Source organism: Pongo pygmaeus, chromosome 10, assembly GCF_028885625.2.
Source record: "Pongo pygmaeus isolate AG05252 chromosome 10, NHGRI_mPonPyg2-v2.0_pri, whole genome shotgun sequence".
NCBI lineage: Eukaryota > Metazoa > Chordata > Mammalia > Primates > Hominidae > Pongo > Pongo pygmaeus.
In genome coordinates this window covers 39569880-39590071 of record NC_072383.2, presented here as the reverse complement: position 1 = coordinate 39590071, position 20192 = coordinate 39569880, and the positions used below count along the sequence as shown (strand labels likewise).

Below are 20192 nucleotides of genomic sequence, written 5' to 3'. Positions count from 1 at the left end.
ATAATAATCTTTCCTCCTTACTGACTGCAGGAGTGTCCCAGGGAAATTTACCTAGTCAGAATCCTGGACTCTGTTTACCATTCCTTTTGTTTTGGCTCCTCTAACTCATTTTCCTAATGTTCCCAAGTATTCCGTGGAATAAATTATATGTGGATGGATACATAATGTTGTAAGCCTTGTGCCTGTAACCTAAATTTGAGACTTCAGAAGTTATATGCCTTTCCTCTGTTATACTTTCTACCCGTAATATTGCATCCATTATATCATGCTATTACATTAAAAAAAGCAAACATTTTGTGTCATATAATTATGTAAAAATTTCTCAAACTTAGTTTCTTATTTAGAACTAAGGATTCCCTCACATTTAATCACCCTATTTCAAATATGCATACAAGCCCAAATGCCATACAACTGCCAAATCATTCTTGCCCTCCATCTCAGTATCTACTTTAATACTGGTAAAGCTTCTTTGGAATCCCCCTTTACTACCACTTTTGATGTCACATTCTGCCTGGCACCAGGGGGCCCTTAGTTGGGTACCTTACTTTCCCAACTTGGATTATTTGTATAACTTTGATCAAATATTATTTGGGTGATCATTTTCTCCCAATTTATTATACAGTGAACATAAAATAATATAAAAAATAAAATGGCCTCAACTCCTATTACAAGTGTTTTCATCATTTATATACATCATATGCTTTTACATAGTCGTGATTCTGGTGTAGACTAATCTTGAATTTTTTTTTTTTTTCTTGAGACGGTTTCACTGTCCCCCAGGCTGGAGTGCAATGGCATGATCTTGGCTCACTGCAACCACTGCCTCCTGGGCTCAAGCGATTCTCCTGCCTCAGTCTCCTGAGCTGGGTCTACAGGCATCTGCCACTGCACCCGGCTGTTTTTTGTAGAGCCACCGCCCCCAGCCTAATCTTGAATTCTGAGCTTAAAATTTTAATACTTTTCAATGTAGTATGGTCTTCATATTTCTCATGTCAATGGCAACACACTATTCCATTGCCTCTCAAAGTGCTGGGATTATAGACATGAGCCACTGTGCCTGGCTTTATGTCTTTAAAACAAAATCAAAAATCCCTACAACAGTTTGTTTTCAGTCCTCTCTTTCCCTTCATCAGCAAGCTTCTTTTGAGTACCTTACCTACTGGCTGGAGGGGTGTGGCTCACACCTGTAATCCCAGCACTTTAGGAGGCCAAGGCGTGCAGATCACCTGAGGTCAGGAGTTCGAGAACCAGCCTGGCCAACATGGTGAAACCCCGTCTCTACTAAAAATACAAAAATTAGCCAGGCATGGTAGCGCGCAACTGTAGTCCAAGCTGCTTGGGAGACTGAGGCACAAGAATCGCTTGAACCCAGGAGGGAGAGGTTGCAGTGAACCAATATCACACCACTGCACTCCAGCTTGGGTGACAGAGTGAGACTCTGTCTCAAAAAAAAAAAAAAAGTACTTACTGGTTTTGCTTCTGGGTTTTGTTTGGTTGGTTTGTTTTTTTGAGATGGTCTCACTTTGTTGTCCAGCTGGCGAGCACCACCAGGGCTCACTGCTGCCTGGACCTCCTGGGCTCAAGTGATCCTCCTGCCTGAGTCCTCTAAGTAGCTGGGACTACAGGTGCATGCCACCATACCCGAATAATTTTTTTTTTTTTTTTAATATTAGTGAAGACAAAGTCTCGCTGTCTCGCTATGTTGCCCAGGCTGGTCATGAACAACTGAGCTCAAATGATCCTGCTGCCTTGGCTTCCCAAAGTGCTGGGATTACAGGCATGAGCTGCTGTGCTCAGCCTTGGTTTTACTTCTTTTAATAAAAAGAACTTCACACCTCAGCTATCTGCCACCTGACTCTTCTTGTCATCACCCCACCTCTGAATTATTGTTCTGGGGCTTAATTTTATTTTTCTTACCCATTTGGCACTGTTTACTACTTCCTTTTTCTGTCGGCTCTGTTAGCCTCTGGCTTTTGAGACCAGACCAGTTACTCAGCTCTTTGATCTCTCTCCTCCTGGATTCCTCTAATGCTGCTTTCTAAATGATCTGTGTTTCTCAGGACTCTGCTCTTCTCTCTCCCCATTCCCTGAATAGTCACAGGATAATTTGTTTAACTGATAGCTCCAATTCAGAGTTCTTTTCTGAGAGCCAGACCTGTATTTCCAGTTGCATATTGGTCATTTTTACCTTTCTGATTCAAATGCCTCAGAGACTCATGTTCAAACCTGAACTCATGCTCTAGCTCCTCAGACTTTCCTTCATCTGTGTTTTGTATCATGTTTACAACTGACATTCTCCACATATCAGTCTACATTAACTCTTCTTGTTTCCTTTCACACTGTTGCTCCTGGCTACTTCCTTCCTTCCTTCTCCCTTAACTGTTGTACTCATCATTTCTCAAACAATTGTAGTCTCCTCTTACTGCTCACTTCATCTCCCTTTTCTGTCTCCTCTTGGTTATTGTATTTACCGCATCTGTTGAGATTGGGAATCTTCATCCACTTCTAGACTGTTAACTCTGCAGGTTGATACCATATGGTGTTATCATTTAAGTCTCATGCCTAGCAAGGTGTTTGGCAACCAGTGAGAAACAAATGATTAACAGGATCATTTGTCTGGGAAGCTTTCCCCAATACCAGGTTAGACTAGGTCACACTAGGTTAGATGTTTGCATTGTGAGCCTCTTTAGCAATCTCAGTTTTGTTCTATTAAAACAATTACCATGCTTTCTTATTCTTTTAAAAATCAGTCTTTTCACAACAGGCTACAAATTGTATAAGGTGAAGATTGTGGCTTTCTTGCCTACCCCAGTGCCTATATGAAAGGAGTTCAAATATTTTTTAAAAAGAATGAATTATATCACTAAATTGTGTTTTAAAAATTATATGGCTATAAGCCTGCACCAGCATTGTGTGAGTGTACTTGGGGTCATCATAACTTTAGCATTATTGGAAATTATAATTTTATCACTTATTAAACTGATAGCTTTTTGTTGATTATTTGTTGAACGTATTTCCACATTTATTTAGCTTTTTTCTTTTGTTCTGTATATCATCTATTTGATATTGATAGTTATCTATTGAATTTTTAATGTTTATTTTATGAACTCTTAGAATAATATGTTTGGTTTTGCCATTGATTGCAAATAAGTTTCTAATTTGTTTTTTATTTTACTTTCATTATACAAACTCTAAATTTTAGAATTATCAAAATATCAAAAATATTTTGTTTTAATATACTAATTTTTCTGTGACTTGAGTTTTTTAAAAAATCAGTTCTTTAAAATATTGAATCTTCTTTATGGTGGGAATTGATTTTAGATTTGTGAATTCTGTGGTCATAGGTGAATTTAATCTTAGCTGTATTATTTTGAGTAGTTCATACCAGTTTTAAGAGATATTTTTACTGGTTATTTAAAATTATATTTTAGAACTTAATACTTATATTTTGTGTTGGATTTTTAGATTTTTTAATGCTTTATATAAAAATCCTAGCTTTTTTTTTTAAGTATTTTGTTTTGAAAGTGTTTTATATGCAACTCATGAAAGTAATTTTGCCTGGTATGATAATTTAGCACAACTCTTTTTTTTTGTTTTAGTCCATTATGTGTTGCTGGGAACAACTCTTTTAATAGTAAGTGAAAAAGCTGTTGTTTTTCTTTTTAAGCACAACAGGTTAAGCAAAAAAGCTTTCCATTTTGTTCAACTGCAAGTTTTTAAAGAGAGCTTCATGGCAGTTCTTTTTTAGTTTGAGTAGATGGTTGTTTGAAATTTAATTGTTTAATTTGACTTTATATACTTCAGTGGTAGTTTGTAGTCTAATTATGTATCTTTTTAAATAGGGAATACTAATTTAATAATAGGCTATAAGAACACACTGGAGATTATACTGTGAAATAAAACAAAATCAAAAAAGTTATTATGATTCCTTTATAGCAGAAATTTACTTAAAATAAGAAGTCAATTTCTAAGACTTAGAAATTTGTTAACAGTATTTGCATCTAAATTTGTTATGTAAAGCATTCTTTTTTTATGATAAGCCCCTACCTCCTAAATTTTTACTTTGATAAATTTCAAATATGCAGAGGTTACAAGAATAGTACAGTAAGCATACCATACATTTTTCACCTAGATATTTATTATTAACATTTTACCACTTTTCTTTTTCTGCCAAACCATTTGAGAGACAGCAGGCATTATGACACACCCCTAAATACATAGATTCAGCGTGTATCTCCTAAGAACAGGGACATACTTTAATACAGCCATAATTGTCACTTTATTTAACACTGTTCATAGAATATATATTCCTATTCCTATTTTCTTATTTTCCTGTTAATGTCCTTTGTCTCTTTTCCTCCCCATTCAGGACCCAGTCAAGGACCATACATTGCATTCAACTCAGGTTGAGTTAGTCTCTTTTATTCTAGAACTGTTCCCCAGCCTTTTTTGGGGTGAAAAGGGGTGCTGTTATTGGTATCTTTTGTGATATTTTTGTTTTTGTTTTGCAGAATGTCCCTTAATTTTGATTTGCCGACTGTCTACTTATTATTAGATTCAGGATTTTTGGCAGGATTACTGCATGGGATATTGTGTTCTTCTTTGGGCATGCTATCAGGAGACATTTGATGCCTTAAGTTTAATATTATTAAGTTTGATCACATGGTTAAGGTGATGTTCTCTCATTTCTACACTGTAACGGTGCTTTTATCCGCTTTATGATATATGGGGGAAATACTTTGTTAGTATGTAGTTTTAGCATCCACTGATTATTTTTGTCCAGATTATCTGTTACAATGGTGATTGCAAAATAGTGAATTTTATAATTCTCTCATTTCTTCTGCATTTATTGGTTAGTATTCATCTTTAAAAAAAGAAGAGTTCCCTCTCCTTACCCCTTTATTTAATATCATTATTTGACTGATGTGTTCACTTTTTATTTATTTTTTTGAAAGAGTCTCGCTCCGTTGCCCAGACTGTAGTGCAGTGGCATGATCCCAGCTCACCACAACCTCTGCCTCCTGGGTTCATGCAATTCTCCTGTCTCAGCCTCTCGAATAGCTGGGATTACAGGTGTGTGCCACCATGCCCGGCTAATTATTGTATTTTTAGTAGAGACAGGGTTTCGCCGTGTTGGCCAGCCTGGTCTCAAACTCTTGACCTCAAATGATTCACCCACCTCGGCCTCCCAAAGTGCTGGGATTACAGGTGTGAGCCACCGTGCCTGGCCAGAGTTCACTTTGTAAATTTAAGACGCTATCATTCATTACTGTCATACTTTTCATACTCAGGTTATGCCAGCTTTAATCATGGGAACCCTCAGATATTATCTTTGAATCATCTGACGAATTTCTTCTAATCGTATATCTGTAGAAAAATACGTTTGACTTTAAAATCTACTTTTCTATTACATTTCTTTAAATCCAGATGGACTTTTCTCTTGTTCATATTGTGATCAAAAGAAAGATTTTTGTAGACCCTGGCAAGATTCCGCCATTCAATTGGGGCCAACGTTATTTGAATGACTGCTTCCCTGTAACTGCTTAGAAGGTTTTAGTTATCACTTCCTATCATATAGAAGCTTACTTTAGATTTTTTTCCAGTTGCAATTGATTTTCCTCTCTTTTGGGTCTAGGGGTAGGGTGGTTGTCAGAGACATCTTTTAACTGTGTTTTTTGTGGTCAGTTTAGGAGTTGAGCCTGTACTGTATATAATACTTTCACTAAAAAGGATCCCAAACAGAAAAGGAAATGTGATGTAGTTGACAGTACTCCTGTAGAAATTGGTGAAAGGAGTGCTGGCAGTGTGACCAAAACAGTCCTTGCTGAAATACCTGGGAGGAGTTCCTGAGACTGATTGTTAGAGGGTTTTTTTTTTTACTTGAGAAACATTTGGGTATATTATTATTTAAGACATCGCCCAGCACCCAGGCTGGAGTGCAGTGTGACATGCTCACAGCTCACTGCAACCTCGAACTCCTGGACTTGAGCAACCCTCCTACCTCAGCCTTTAAGTAGCTAGGAGTACAGGCATGCACCAACACACCCAGCTAGTTTTTTTGTGTGTGTGGATACTGGGTCTCACTGTGTTACCCAGGCTGGTCTCAAACTCTGGGCCTCAAGTGGTCCTCTCGACTTGGCCTCCCAAAGTACTGGAATTACAGGTGTTAGCCACCATGCCCGGCCTTGAGGCTAATGTTTCTTTAGGTTTAATATACTTCTTGTCTGTGTATGTAGCTGATGCTCTACGAAACAGCATATGACTATTATGCCTTACTTTTAAAATCTTCTCTTGGCCTTTGACTTTGGGGCAAGATCTAGCTATGGGCCAGTAAAGCAATCTGAGCCCATTATTGATTCTTAAATCATGATGCTGTAATGAGAAGTAGGATCTGGAGGCAGTCACTGGAAAGATGAGGTAATTTAGAATTCTCTAAAAATTGTCATGTCTTGATTGCCTAGTTTATAACTTGTCATTGTGGCTTCCACTGTTTTTGAGATGAACTGGATTCATGTCCCCTCTTTATAGATGTAGAAAGCGTAGAAAGTCTCCCTTCCATCATTAGTTTCAGTGTTATGAACTGATGGGCTCAGCACAAAAGAGGGCAAAGGACAGGGTACAAACAAGGGAAGAGACATTGCTTCTTTCTAATTACAGTCAACAGAAAATAATAGAGAGCTTTAAAAAGACCCAAACTGGCCAGGTATGGTGGCTCATGCCTGTAATCCCAGCACTTTGGGAGGCTGAGGTGGGAGGATCCCTTGAGGCCAGGAGTTCCAGACTAGCCTGGGCAACATAGTGAGACCCTATCTCTACAAAAAATAAAAAAAAAAATTAGTTGGACATGGTGGTTGCACATCTGTGGTCCCAGCTACTTGGGAGGCTGAGATGGGAAGATGGCTTGAGCCTGGGAGGTTGAGGCTGAGTGAGCTATGAATGCACCACTGTACTCCATCATGGGTGATAGAGTGAGACCCTGTCTGTAAAAAGAAGGAAAAAAAAGTATAAAGACCGAAGCTAATGCTAACACCAGACATGTGGAAGAAGTGGCACAGCAGAAGCAAGAGGTATTAAAGGTTACTTAAGCCTGTTGGTATCCACTGCTGCACTGTTAGAAGTAGATTCTAAAGACATACTAGTGTTTGACTAGCATGTTTTAGACCATCTTAGAAGTGTTTACATCTTCCTAGATATTTGGTAAATGGGACTGAATATGTATTGTTAATGTGAAGGAAATTTTTTCTTGTAGTCAGCATGGTTTAAGATTGAATGTAATACTGAAATATTTATGGATGAAATTATGACTGGGTTTGCTTTACAGTGAACTGTTGGTTGGTGAGAGGTGGTATGGGGAGAGGTTTCAGATGAAGTAAGAATGTTTTTAGGGTTTTTTTTTTGATAACAATGTTTTTAAAAAATTGAATGAAAGACCTTCAGATCCATCTTTCTCAGTGGGTTCCTTGAGAGAATTAAGCTCTAATTTCCTAAGGCATCTAATGTGAGTAATGAATTAATTTATTTACTGGCAGCCACAAATGGTGCTAGTTATGTATTCTTGGGAGAATTGAGAAAGTAGTCATATTTTGTGTGTTCCGTAGTTTGAAAGGAGGAAAATTGGTGAGAAGAGCTGGTTGAGAGTGTGGAAATATGTGATTGATTCAATATTTTTAAATTGTTTTGTAATTTGACGTTTGCCCTTTACTTATTTTTTAAATAAATACATTATTTTTTTCGAGACAAGATCTTGCTCTGTCTGGAGTAAAGTGGCACAATTACAGTTCACTGCAGCTTCTATCTTCTGGGCTCAAAATATCCTCCCATGTCAGCCTCCTGAGTAGCTGGGGCTACAGGCGCATGCAACCACTCCTGGCTAATTTTTGTATTTTTTGTAGGGATGGGATCTCGGTATGTTACCTAGGCTGGTCTTGAACTCCTGGGCTGAAGTGACCCTGCTGCCTTGGTCTCTCAAAGCTCTGGGATTACAGACTTGGCCTAGTTTGTTTTATAAATAAAAATTTTGAACTTCAGTTTTTCTTTCTTTCTTTTTTTTTTTCCTTCCCTCCCTCCCTTTCCCTTTGCCTTTCCCTTTCTTCTCTTTCTGTCCTTCCTTTCTTCTCTGTCTTTCACAGGGTCTGGCTCTGTTGCCCAGGCTGGAGTATAGTGATGCAGTCATAGCTTACTGCAGCATTGAACTCTTGGTTTCAAGTGATCCTCTTGCCTTAGCTTCCCACGTATCTGGGACTGCAGGCATGAGTCACCACATCTGGCCTTAAGCTTCACTTTTTGAGCATGATGAAAGTACCATGTTGTAAACATATACTAAAACTTGAAAAATGTGGTTTTCTTTCCTATTAGGTATAGTCTGAAGATACAGCCTGTTGAGAAAATGCATCTAGCTGTAGTTGCCTGTGGTGAAAGACTGGAAGAAACTATGACCATGTTGAAGTCAGCTATCATTTTCAGCATCAAACCTCTTCAATTCCATATTTTTGCTGAAGATCAGCTACATCATAGCTTTAAAGGCAGAGTAAGTATTTGAGACATAGTCAAGGTTGTAGAGTTGAATATTTAATAATATACTATAATAGAATGTTGTCGTAATAGTCTGTTCACATTGCTAGAAATAACTACCTGAGACTTGGTAATTTATAAAGAAAAGTTTAATTGACTCAGTGCAGCGTTGCCGGAGAGGCCTCAGGAAACTTAGAATCATGGCAGAAGGCAAAGGGGGAAGTAAGGCATGTCTTACGTGGCAGCAGAAGAGAGAGAGAGAGAGAAAGAGAAAGAGAAAGAACACCACACTTTTAAACCATCAGATCTCATGAGAACTGATGGTTATCACAAGAACAGCAAGGGGGAAACGGCCCCCATGATCGAGTCATCTCCCACTAGGTCCCTCCCTCGATACGTGGGAATTACAATTTGAGATGAGATTTGAGTGGCAACACAGCCAAGCCATATCAGTTGTTTTATTTCTTCATTGCACAAAAATATTTATTCTGTAACACTGCCCTTCTAAGTGGGGAGTGCTCCTTGAACCACTTCCATCTGAGTCCAGATCTAAGGTGAAAGAGGAAGGTTCATTTTTGAACAGCAGTGGGCTACTTAAAAGTAAGTTCTTTGTCAAAAATGGAGGTTTTATTTTAGTGACTCTAGTTCCAGGATGTTTAGTCATACGACTAAGAAGTCCTATGATTTATTTTGTCCATATCCTTTCCTTGGGAGTGCCTTAATCAGAGCTTATATAAAGGTTTTAATCCTGTTTTGAGAGGAGAGAATTCTTGATTAATAATATGGTGGGAAGTGGCTTCTGGTTCCGATAAGAAAGTTATTTATTTTGGTTTTGTATTAGTTAAAATCAATTTGGCAGCAGTGGCAGAAAACCCAAAATAACAGTGGCTTAAACAGGATTGAAATTTATTTCTCTCTCCTATAAAAGTAGGTAGTCTGGATTATATGGCAGTTCTTTATCTTCAGATACTCTGGCTTCGTCTGACTGAGGCTGAGCCATCCTTAACATGAGGCTTCTGCTTCATGGTCCATGATGACTACTCAGACTCCAACCATTGCACCCATATTCTATTCAGAGAGGGAGTGAAGAAGGGCAGTATCCTTAAGGGTACTTTCTAGAAGTCATTGTGACATTTCTGCCAGTATCCCATTGGTCTGAATTTAGTCATATGACCATGCCTAGCTGTTACAGTGGAATATATACTGTTTAATCAGGTCAGCCTTGTAACTTCCTTAACAACAACAGCAACAAAATATTATTGTACAATAAGAGAACAGATAAAGGCAGAAGAACATATAAGAAAAAGAAAACTCACCTGAAATCTCACTACCTTTTGTTCTGAGATGGTGGTAAAGGTGATGCTAATGATCATTTATTCGTATTTTCTCTCTCCTCCCTCTCTATCGTCTGTTTACACCTATCCACTTAATTAAGCTTTTAAATTCATTTGGATTTTTATGCTTGGTCTATGTAAAAAATATATTTGATGTTTTTTCAGGTTAAATCAGTTCATTTTGCATATCAAGTGCAAAAATACTAATTATGAGCTCAGATCTTTTAGTTTTCTGCCAAAAACGTTTATACTTTTTGGCAGAAAACTAAAAGGTATAAAAGTTTTCTTACTGTTTAAGTGGCATATGAAAGTATACTTTCTTACTGTTTAAAAATATTTTTAGTATGTATATTTTTGTTAGATAATTTTGTGATCTTGATCTCTTTATCTGGATTTTTAAAAAATTTTTATTATTATACTTTAAGTTTTAGGGTACATGTGCACAATGTGCAGGTTTGTTACATATGTATACATGTGCCATGCTGGTATGCTGCACCCATTAACTCGTCATTTAGCATTAGGTATGTCTCCTAATGCTATCCCTCCCCCCTCCCCCCACCCCACAACAGTCCCCGGTGTGTGATGTTCCCCTTCCTGTGTCCATGTGTTCTCGTTGTTCAATTCCCACCTATGAGTGAGAACATGTGGTGTTTGGTTTTTTGACCTTGTGATAGTTTGCTGAGAATGATGGTTTCCAGCTTCATCCATGTCCCTACAAAGGACATGAACTCATCCCTTCTTATGGCTGCATAGTATTCCATGGTATATATGTGCCACATTTTCTTAATCCAGTCTATCGTTGTTGGACATTTAGGTTGGTTCCAAGTCTTTGCTATTGTGAATAGTGCCGTAATAAACATACGCGTGCATGTGTCTTTGTAGCAGCATGATTTATAATCTTTTGGATATATACCCAGTAATGGGATGGCTGGGTCAAATGGTATTTCTAGTTCTAGATCCCTGAGGAATCGCCACACTGACTTCCACAATGGTTGAACTAGTTTACAGTCCCACCAACAGTGTAAAAGTGTTCCTATTTATGCACATCCTCTCCAGCACCTGTTGTTTCCTGACTTTTTAATGACCACCATTCTAACTGGTGTGAGATGGTATCTCATTGTGGTTTTGATTTGCATTTCTCTGATGGCCAGTGATGATAAGAATTTTTTCATGTGTTTTTTGGCTGCATAAATGTCTTCTTTTGAGAAGTGTCTGTTCATCTCCTTCGCCCACTTGTTGGTGGGTTGTTTGTTTTTTTCTTGTAAATTTGTTTGAGTTCATTGTAGATTCTGGATATTAGCCCTTTGTCAGATGAGTAGGATGCAAAAATTTTCTCCCATTCTGTAGGTTGCCTGTTCACTCTGATGGTAGTTTCTTTTGCTGTGCAGAAGCTCTTTAGTTTAATTAGATCCCATTTGTCAATTTTGGCTTTTGTTGCCATTGCTTTTGGTGTTTTAGACATGAAGTCCTTGCCCATGGCTATGTCCTGAATGGTATTGCCTAGGTTTTCTTCTAGGGTTTTTATGGTTTTAGGTCTAACATTTAAGTCTTTAATCCATCTTGAATTAATTTTTGTATAAGGTATAAGGAAGGGATCCAGTTTCAGCTTTCTACATATGGCTAGCCAGTTTTCCCAGCACCATTTGTTAAATAGGGAATCCTTTCCCCATTTCTTGTTTTTGTCAGGTTTGTCAAAGATCAGATAGTTACAGATATGCAGCATTATTTCTGAGGGCTCTGTTCTGTTCCATTGGTCTATATCTCTGTTTTGGTACCAGTACCATGCTGTTTTGGTTACTGTAGCCTTGTAGTATAGTTTGAAGTCAGGTAACGTGATGCCTCCAGCTTTGTTCTTTTGGCTTAGGATTGAGTTGGCGATGCAGGCTCTTTTTTGGTTCCATATGAACTTTAAAGTAGTTTTTTCCAATTCTGTGAAGAAAGTCATTGATAGCTTGATGGGGATGGCATTGAATCTATAAATTACCTTGGGCAGTATGGCCATTTTCATGATATTGATTCTTCCTACCCATGAGCATGGAATGTTCTTCCATTTGTTTGTATCCTCTTTTATTTCATTGAGCAGTGGTTTGTAGTTCTTCTTGAAGATGTCCTTCACATCCCTTGTAAGTTGGATTCTTAGGTATTTTATTCTCTTTGAAGCAGTTGTGAATGGGAGTTCACTCATGATTTGGCTCTCTGTTTGTCTGTTATTGTTGTATAAGAATGGTTATGATTTTTGTACACTGATTTTGTATCCTGAGACTTTGCTGAAGTTGCTTATCAGCTTGAGGAGATTTAGGGCTGAGACGATGGGGTGTTCTAGATATACAATCATGTCATCTGCAAACAGGGACAATTTGACTTCCTCTTTTCCTAATTCAGTACCCTTTATTTCCTTCTCCTGCCTGATTGCCCTGGCCAGAACTTCCAACACTATGTTGAATAGGAGTGGTGAGAGAGGGCATCCCTGTCTTGTGCCTGTTTTCAAAGGGAATGCTTCCAGTTTTTGCCCATTCAGTATGATATTGGCTGTGGGTTTGTCATAGATAGCTCTTATTATTTTGAGATACGTCCCATTAATACCTAATTTATTGAGAGTTTTTAGCATGAAGCGTTGTTGAATTTTGTCAAAGGCCTTTTCTGCATCTATTGAGATAATCATGTGGTTTTTGTCTTTGGTTCTGTTTATATGCTGGATTACGTTTATTGATTTGCATATGTTGAACCAGCCTTGCATCCCAGGGATGAAGCCCACTTGATCATGGTGGATAAGCTTTTTGATGTGCTGCTGGATTCGGTTTGCCAGTATTTTATTGAGGATTTTTGCATCAATGTTCATCAAGGATATTGGTCTAAAATTCTCTTTTTTGCTTGTGTCTCTGCCAGGCTTTGGTATCAGGATGATGCTGGCCTCATAAAATGAGTTAGGGAGAATTCCCTCTTTTTCTATTGATTGGAATAGTTTCAGAAGGAATGGTACCAGCTCCTCTTTGTACCTCTGGTAGAATTCGGCTGTGACTCCTTCTGGTCCTGGACTTTTTTTGGTTGGTAAAGCTATTGATTATTGCCTCAATTTCAGAGCCTGTTATTGGTCTATTCAGAGATTCAACTTCTTCCTGGTTTAGTCCTGGGAGGATGTGTGTGTCAAGGAATTTATCCATTTCTTTTAGATTTTCTAGTTTATTTGCGTAGAGGTATCTATAGTATTCTCTGATGGTAGTTTGTATTTCTGTGGGATCGGTGGTGATATCCCCTTAATCATTTTTTATTGCGTCTATTTGATTCTTCTCTCTTTTCTTCTTTATTAGTCTTGCTAGCAGTCTATCAATTTTGTTGATCTTTTCAAAAAACCAGCTCCTGGATTCATTAATCTTTTGAAGGGTTTTTTGTGTCTCTATTTCCTTCAGTTCTGCTCTGATCTTAGTTATTTCTTGCCTTCTGCTAGCTTTTGAATGTGTTTGCCCTTGCTTTTCTAGCTCTTTTAATTGTGATATTAGGGTGTCAATTTTAGATCTTTCCTGCTTTCTCTTGTGGGCATTTAGTGCTGTAAATTTCCCTCTACACACTGCTTTGAATGTGTCCCAGAGATTCTGGTATGTTGTGTCTTTGTTCTCGTTGGTTTCAAAGAACATCTTTATTTCTGCCTTCATTTCATTATGTACCCAGTAGTCCATTCAGGAGCAGGTTGTTCAGTTTCCATGTAGTTGAGCGGTTTTTAGTGAGATTCTTAATCCTGAGTTCTAGTTTGATTGCACTGTGGTCTGAGAGACAGTTTGTTATAATTTCTGTTCTTTTACATTTGCTGAGGAGTGCTTTACTTCCAACTATGTGGTCAATTTTGGAGTAGGTGTGGTGTGGTGCTGAAAAGAATGTATATTCTGTTGATTTGGGGTGGAGAGTTCTGTAGATGTCTATTAGGTCTGCTTGGTGCAGGGCTGAGTTCAATTCCTGGGTATCCTTGTTAACTTTCTGTCTCGTTGATCTGTCTAATGTTGACAGTGGGGTGTTAAAGTCTCCCATTATTATTGTGTGGGAGTCTAAGTCTCTTTGTAGGTCTCTAAGGACTTGCTTTATGAATGTGGGTGCTCCTGTATTGGGTGCATATATATATTTAGGATAGTTAGCTCTTCTTGTTGAATTGATCCCTTTACCATTATGTAATGGCCTTCTTTGTCTCTTTTGGTATTTGTTGGTTTAAAGTCTGTTTTATCAGAGACTAGGATTGCAACCCCTGCCATTTTTGTTTTCCATTTGCTTGGTAGATCTTCCTCCATCCCTTTATTTTGAGCCTGTGTGTGTCTCTGCACGTGAGATGGGTTTCCTGAATACAGCACAGTGATGGGTCTTGACTCTTTATCCAATTTGCCATTCTGTGTCTTTTAATTGGAGCATTTAGCCCATTTACATTTAAAGTTAATATTGTTATGTGTGAATTTGATCCTGTCATTATGATGTTAGCTGGTTATTTTGCTCCTTAGTTGATGCAGTTTCTTTCTAGCCTTGATGGTCTTTACAATTTGGCATGTTTTTGCAGTGGCTGGTACTGGTTGTTCCTTTCCATGTTTAGTGCTTCCTTCAGGAGCTCTTTTAGGGCAGGCCTCGTGGTGACAGAATCTCTCAGCATTTGCTTGTCTGTGAAGTATTTTATTTCTCCTTCACTTATGAAGCTTAGTTTGGCTGGATATGAAATTTTGGGTTGAAAATTCTTTTCCTTAAGAATGTTGAATGTTGGTCCCCACTCTCTTCTGGCTTGTAGAGTTTCTGCTGAGAGATCAGCTGTTAGTCTGATGGGCTTCCCTTTGTGGGTAACCTGACCTTTCTCTCTGGCTGCCCTTAACATTTTTTCCTTCATTTCAACTTTGGTGAATCTGACAATTATGTGTCTTGGAGTTGCTCTTCTCCAGGAGTATCTTTGTGGCGTTCTCTGTATTTCCTGAATTTGAATGTTGGCCTGCCGTGCTAGATTGGAGAAGTTCTCCTGGATAATATCCTGCAGTGCTTTCCAAGTTGGTTCCATTCTCTCTGTCACTTTCAGGTACACCAATCAGACGTAGATTTGGTCTTTTCACATAGTCCCATATTTCTTGGAGGCTTTGTTCGTTTCTTTTTATTCTTTTTTCTCTAAACTTCTCTTCTCGCTTCATTTCATTCATTTCGTCTTCCATCACTGATACCCTTTCTTCCATTTGATCGCATCAGCTACTGAGGCTTCTGCATTCGTCACGTAGCTCTCGTGCGTTGGTTTTCATCTCCATCAGGTCCTTTAAGGACTTCTCTGCATTGGTTATTCTGTTTATCCATTTGTCTAAATTTTTTTCAAAGCTTTTAACTTTTTTGCCATTGGTTCGAATTTCCTCCTGTAGCTGGGAGTAGTTTGATCGTCTGAAGCCTTCTCTCAACTCGTCAAAGTCATTCTCCGTCTAGCTTTGTTCCATTGCTGGTGAGGAGCTGCATTCCTTTGGAGGAGGAGAGGTGCTCTGATTTTTAGTTTCCAGTTTTTCTGCTCTGTTTTTTTCCCATCTTTGTGGTTTTATCTACGTTTGGTCTTTGATGATGGTGATGTACAGATGGGTTTTTGGTGTGGCTGTCCTTTCTGTTTGTTAGTTTTCCTTCTAACAGACAGGACCCTCAGCTGCAGGTCTGTAGGAGTTTGCTAGAAGTCCACTCCAGACACTCTTTGCCTGGGTATCAGTAGCAGTGGCTGCAGAACAGCGGATTTTAGTGAACTGCAAATGCTGCTGCCTGATGGTTCCTCTGGAAGTTTCGTCTCAGAGGAGTACCCGGCCATGTGAGGTGTCAGTCCGCCCCTACTGGGGGGTGCCTCCCAGTTAGGCTATTCGGGGGTCAGGGACCCACTTGAGGAGGCAGTCTGCCCATTCTCAGATCTCAAGCTGCGTGCTGGGAGAACCACTGCTCTCTTCAAAGCGGTCAGAGAGGGACATTTAAGTCTGCAGAGGTTACTGCTGTCTTTTTGTTTGTCTGTGCCCTGCCCCCAGAGGTGGAGCCTACAGAGGCAGGCATGCCTCCTTGAGCTGTGGTGGGCTCCACCCAGTTCGAGCTTCCTGGCTGCTTTGTTTACCTAATCAAACAACTAACTCAGCAGTGGCAGGTGTCCCTCCCCCAGCCTGGCTGCCGCCTTGCTGTTTGATCTCAGACTGCTGTGCTAGCAATGAGCCAGACTCCGTGGGCGTAGGACCCTCTGAGCCAGGTGAGGGATATAATCTCCTGGTGTGCCGTTTTTTAAGCCCGTTGGAAAAGCACAGTATTAGGGTGGGAGTGACCCGATTTTCCAGGTGCCATCTGTCACCCCTTTCTTTGACTAGGAAAGGGAATTCCCTGACCCCTTGCGCTTCCCGGGTGAGGCGATGCCTCGCCCTGGTTCAGCTGGCACTCGGTGCACTGCACCCATCATCCTGCACCTACTGTCTGGCACTCCCCAGTGAGATGAACCCGGTACCTCAGTTGGAAATGCAGAAATCACCCGTCTTCTGCGTTGCTCACGCTGGGAGCTATAGACCGGAGCTGTTCCTATTCGGTCATCTTGGCTTCTCCCTGGATTGTTTTTTAAAATATTGAGGAATTAATCTTGTCCTAGGGGTTAAGAGAATAGTAATAGACTGCTGCCAATTTTGGACATCTTTGAAAATATAATAGAAAAGTAAAATATTTATTACATTATCTTAGGTGCAGCCTCTGTGTTGTGTTTACACCTGGCTGAATTATTGTTTGTGTAACATATACTATATTTTTGAACTTAGTTTTCCTTTGACTATAATAATCACTGAGAATGTTTGGTTTTGCTTTTGATGAAAGAATATCAAATATTTTATGGAACGTGCTTTTAGTATATGAAAGAGCACTATTATATGTTAAATGAAAGTGACTAAGATTTTATTTCGACGTTGGTATTGAAAAGATCTTTAAGTGATTAGTAAGTGGAGCAGGGAAGTAACAGTGGTAGTATTTTAAAATAATTAGTAGATAGCTGGGTATGGTGGCGTGCCCCTATAGTCCCAGCCACTTGGGAGGCCTAAGGTGGGAGGATCACCCAAGCCTGGGAAGTCAAGGCTGCAGTGAACCATAATCATGTTAGTGCACTTCAGCCCAGTCTGGGTGACAGAGTGAGACCTTGTCTCAAAACAATAATAAAATAAAATAATCAGAGACACCAAAGCAGAGTGTTGGAAGTAAAGGCATTCCCTTAAACTATGTTGGAAGATATTAATGTTTTAGAAATGACTTAAACACTATCATAATTCAAAAGAGATCATATTCAGCCTGTACATAAACTACTTAGTTTTTACCCCCCATAGATTGTTTCTTAATGCTCCTTAGGAAATTTGAATCAGTAATTCTGTTGAAATAAGAATGAGAGATAATACTTAAACTGAATTAGAAACAATTCAGTATCTTGAAATGCATTTAGGGTACTAAATGTAAACATGTTCATCATAGATTTTCAGATACATTTTGCTTTTTTAAAAATTGGCATTGGCTATGTATCAGAATATTTTATTATCAGAAATATTTAGGCATATTAAAGCTATGCATTGATGGACAAATATTTTTTAACTAGTTTCATATTTGGTCTGACTTTGAATGTAAGCATCTTTCATATCATATGTATGGTGGTAATAAAATTAGTGCTTAATTTTTCTGATTTTAGCCTGTTAATGGATTAAGAGAATTTACACGTTAGGTAAAGTTGAGGAAGACAGACTTGCAAGGGTCTTTCACCTTTCTGATTTTGGGAGTTGGACCCTGATAACTTTCATTATGCTTCAGATCTTAATGGTGAAATCTGGGATCTTATTTTGATCTTTAGATTTTAAATGAAAACAAATACAGTGGTGGAACAGAAGAATCTTTCCCTTAATTTTACATCATAAAATGTATATTATCTTAATTTTTAGCTCTTTTGTTTTATAATCTGTTGTTTTATGATTTTACAGAGAAAATTCAGAGTGAAACTAAACATTTTTTTTTAATTGTTTTAGCTTGACAGCTGGTCATTTCTACAAACATTTAATTATACGTTATACCCCATAACCTTTCCAAGTGAGAATGCAGCAGAGTGGAAAAAACTCTTTAAACCATGTGCTTCGCAGAGATTGTTCTTGCCGGTAAGAGTTTTCCCCTAGTGTCTTTTTTTAAAAAAATTTGAACCTTACTTTTACACATATGAGTCTCTGAAGAGTTACATATAATTCCAGTTAAATAATTAAATTAATAAATAGAAAGCAATGCGTGTACTATCTTCCTTTTGAACATGAAAAAATATTCCTGTGGAACAAGTAAAATAAAAACCCCTGTTAAGAATGAAAAATTTTTAGTAATTTCTGTTGAGATACCAGTTTAATATATTCAGTTGCAGTGAACTCTTATCTGTAAGAAGGAATAGAGGTTGCCAGGTCTTAATGGAGCCAAGTCTGTTGCCAGCAGAAATGCAGTGGCGTTATCACCTTCAACTTGTAGGCAGCATTTAGAGTTTGAGAAATGAGGTAGAGTGCATCATTAAATAGCAATTTGTGTCTTATACCAAGCCAATTTATCTATTGTAACTGATACTTAAACAGAAACAAATTTAAGGCATATGAACTCAAAGGGAAAATGGGAACTATTTATTCAGTGGGGCTATTCTTTGATAATGTTCTGTGGTGATAAACCTTGATTTTTTTTTCTTTTTTATATACAAATGTTCTGAAGCAAGGTTACCTCTTTCATTTTGATTTGATTTTACCCAGTTTTAAAATTCACAGTAGTTGTTTAGACCATTATGATATTTAAATACTTACAGTTTTGCAGCTTAAACACACGGAGAATACTTATGGTAGAAATACTGAATTTAAGAAGCACACAGTTTCCGGAAAGTATATAAATTATGGGGAAGAACCTCCAGTTACTTCTTATTGCTAAGTGGATTAAGGGAATTCCTAGCTTATTAAGAATATGGTTTATTGAATCCAGGATATCTGTAAGATTAAGTTATAATATTGATAAAAAAGGCTGTCTAACCAGTATCTTTGTTGCTCCGCCTTAAAAAGTTGTATCCTAGGATTTTTCTCTTCCATTGTAAAAAGCACACAAATAAGGGATTAAGATTAGTTAAAAAAAAAAAAAAGTTTTAGATACTTCGTGTAGGTTTTATAAGTTTTTGAAGTAAGTTTTATATTGAATGATTGCAGTGTCAGTCATTTAATTAATATGTGGGTGCCTACTTTTTGTCAGTCATCTATATTGAAATGCTGGGTATATAGGAATGAATAGAACACACAGGTTTCCTGTTTTCATAGAGCTTGTTGTCTGATGTGGGAGACAGACATTAATCACACAAATATGTTGAAAAAACAATAAGAGATGAAAGAAAGACGTGAGGTTTTGGCCATTTCTCTGCCATTTTGTTACGGCACTTTATTAACACTTGGCACCATGGGACTTTGTTAACGCTTTATTAACAAGTTTAATTGTTGATATTGTTACATGAAATTTGCCAGATCATTTAATGATGTAATCAGTTAAATCCCTAAATGGAATTTTAAGTACAAGAACTACTTGAAACCTGTCAAATTGACCTCATACTTTATCGTTAATTCTAATCTTTTTAACCAGATTTAAGTAAATTGGTGCTTTATTTTTTTATAGTGATAAACTTTTTTGCTGAGTTTCTCTTCCTTTAAAATAGATGCATGAAAAGAACTAATGTAAACTGTGTCAATGCCTTTTTCACCTGAAAGGAATCAGAACTATATATAGGTGATTATTATTTAACCATATGTCTGATTTCCAGCTGGTAGTGGCTCCCAGCATTGAACTTGAAGCTTTATGCAGGTTCTTCCTACTCTGCTAAGAATATAGTAATCTGTAAACAGATGTGACACAGATGTAGAATGTTGCTATTAAAAACAATTCTAACTCCACTACTCCTCAAAAAAGTGAGATAGATATACAGACTCCACCCACCCGCCCCCCGCCGCCCGACACCTTTTTTTTTTTTTTTTTTTTTGAGACAGAGTCTTGCTCTATTGCCTAGCCTGGAGTGCACTGGTGCAGTCTCGGCTCACTGCAACCTCTGCCTCTCAGGCTAAAGCGGTTCTCATGCCCCAGCCTCCCGAGTAGCTTGGATTACAGGCATGCGCCACCGCACCTGGCTAATTTTTGTATTTTTAGTAGAGACAGGATTTTGCCATATTGGTCAGGCTGGTCTCGAAGTCCTGACCTCAGGCGATCTGCCCGCCTCAGCCTCCCAAAGTGCGGGGATTACAGGCGTGAGCCACCATGCCTGGCCACAGATTCCCTTTTAGTTGAGGTCTTTGACCAAGTGAACCTTCCCTACTCAGGCCCTGCAGT

At 38.3% G+C, this 20192-nt stretch overlaps 1 protein-coding gene across 5 annotated transcripts in view; it reads left to right on the top strand.

Annotated features, from left to right (window-relative positions):
* GXYLT1 (glucoside xylosyltransferase 1) overlaps positions 1-20192 on the top strand; it is a 63424-nt gene that overhangs the window by 17546 nt on the left and 25686 nt on the right. For all 5 annotated transcript variants that reach the window (XM_054444231.2, XM_054444230.2, XM_063672632.1 and 2 more), the window contains 2 exons: positions 8356-8527; positions 17843-17968. In XM_054444231.2, coding sequence (XP_054300206.1) covers positions 8356-8527; positions 17843-17968 — 298 coding nt within the window. The remainder of the gene's footprint in view (positions 1-8355; positions 8528-17842; positions 17969-20192) is intronic.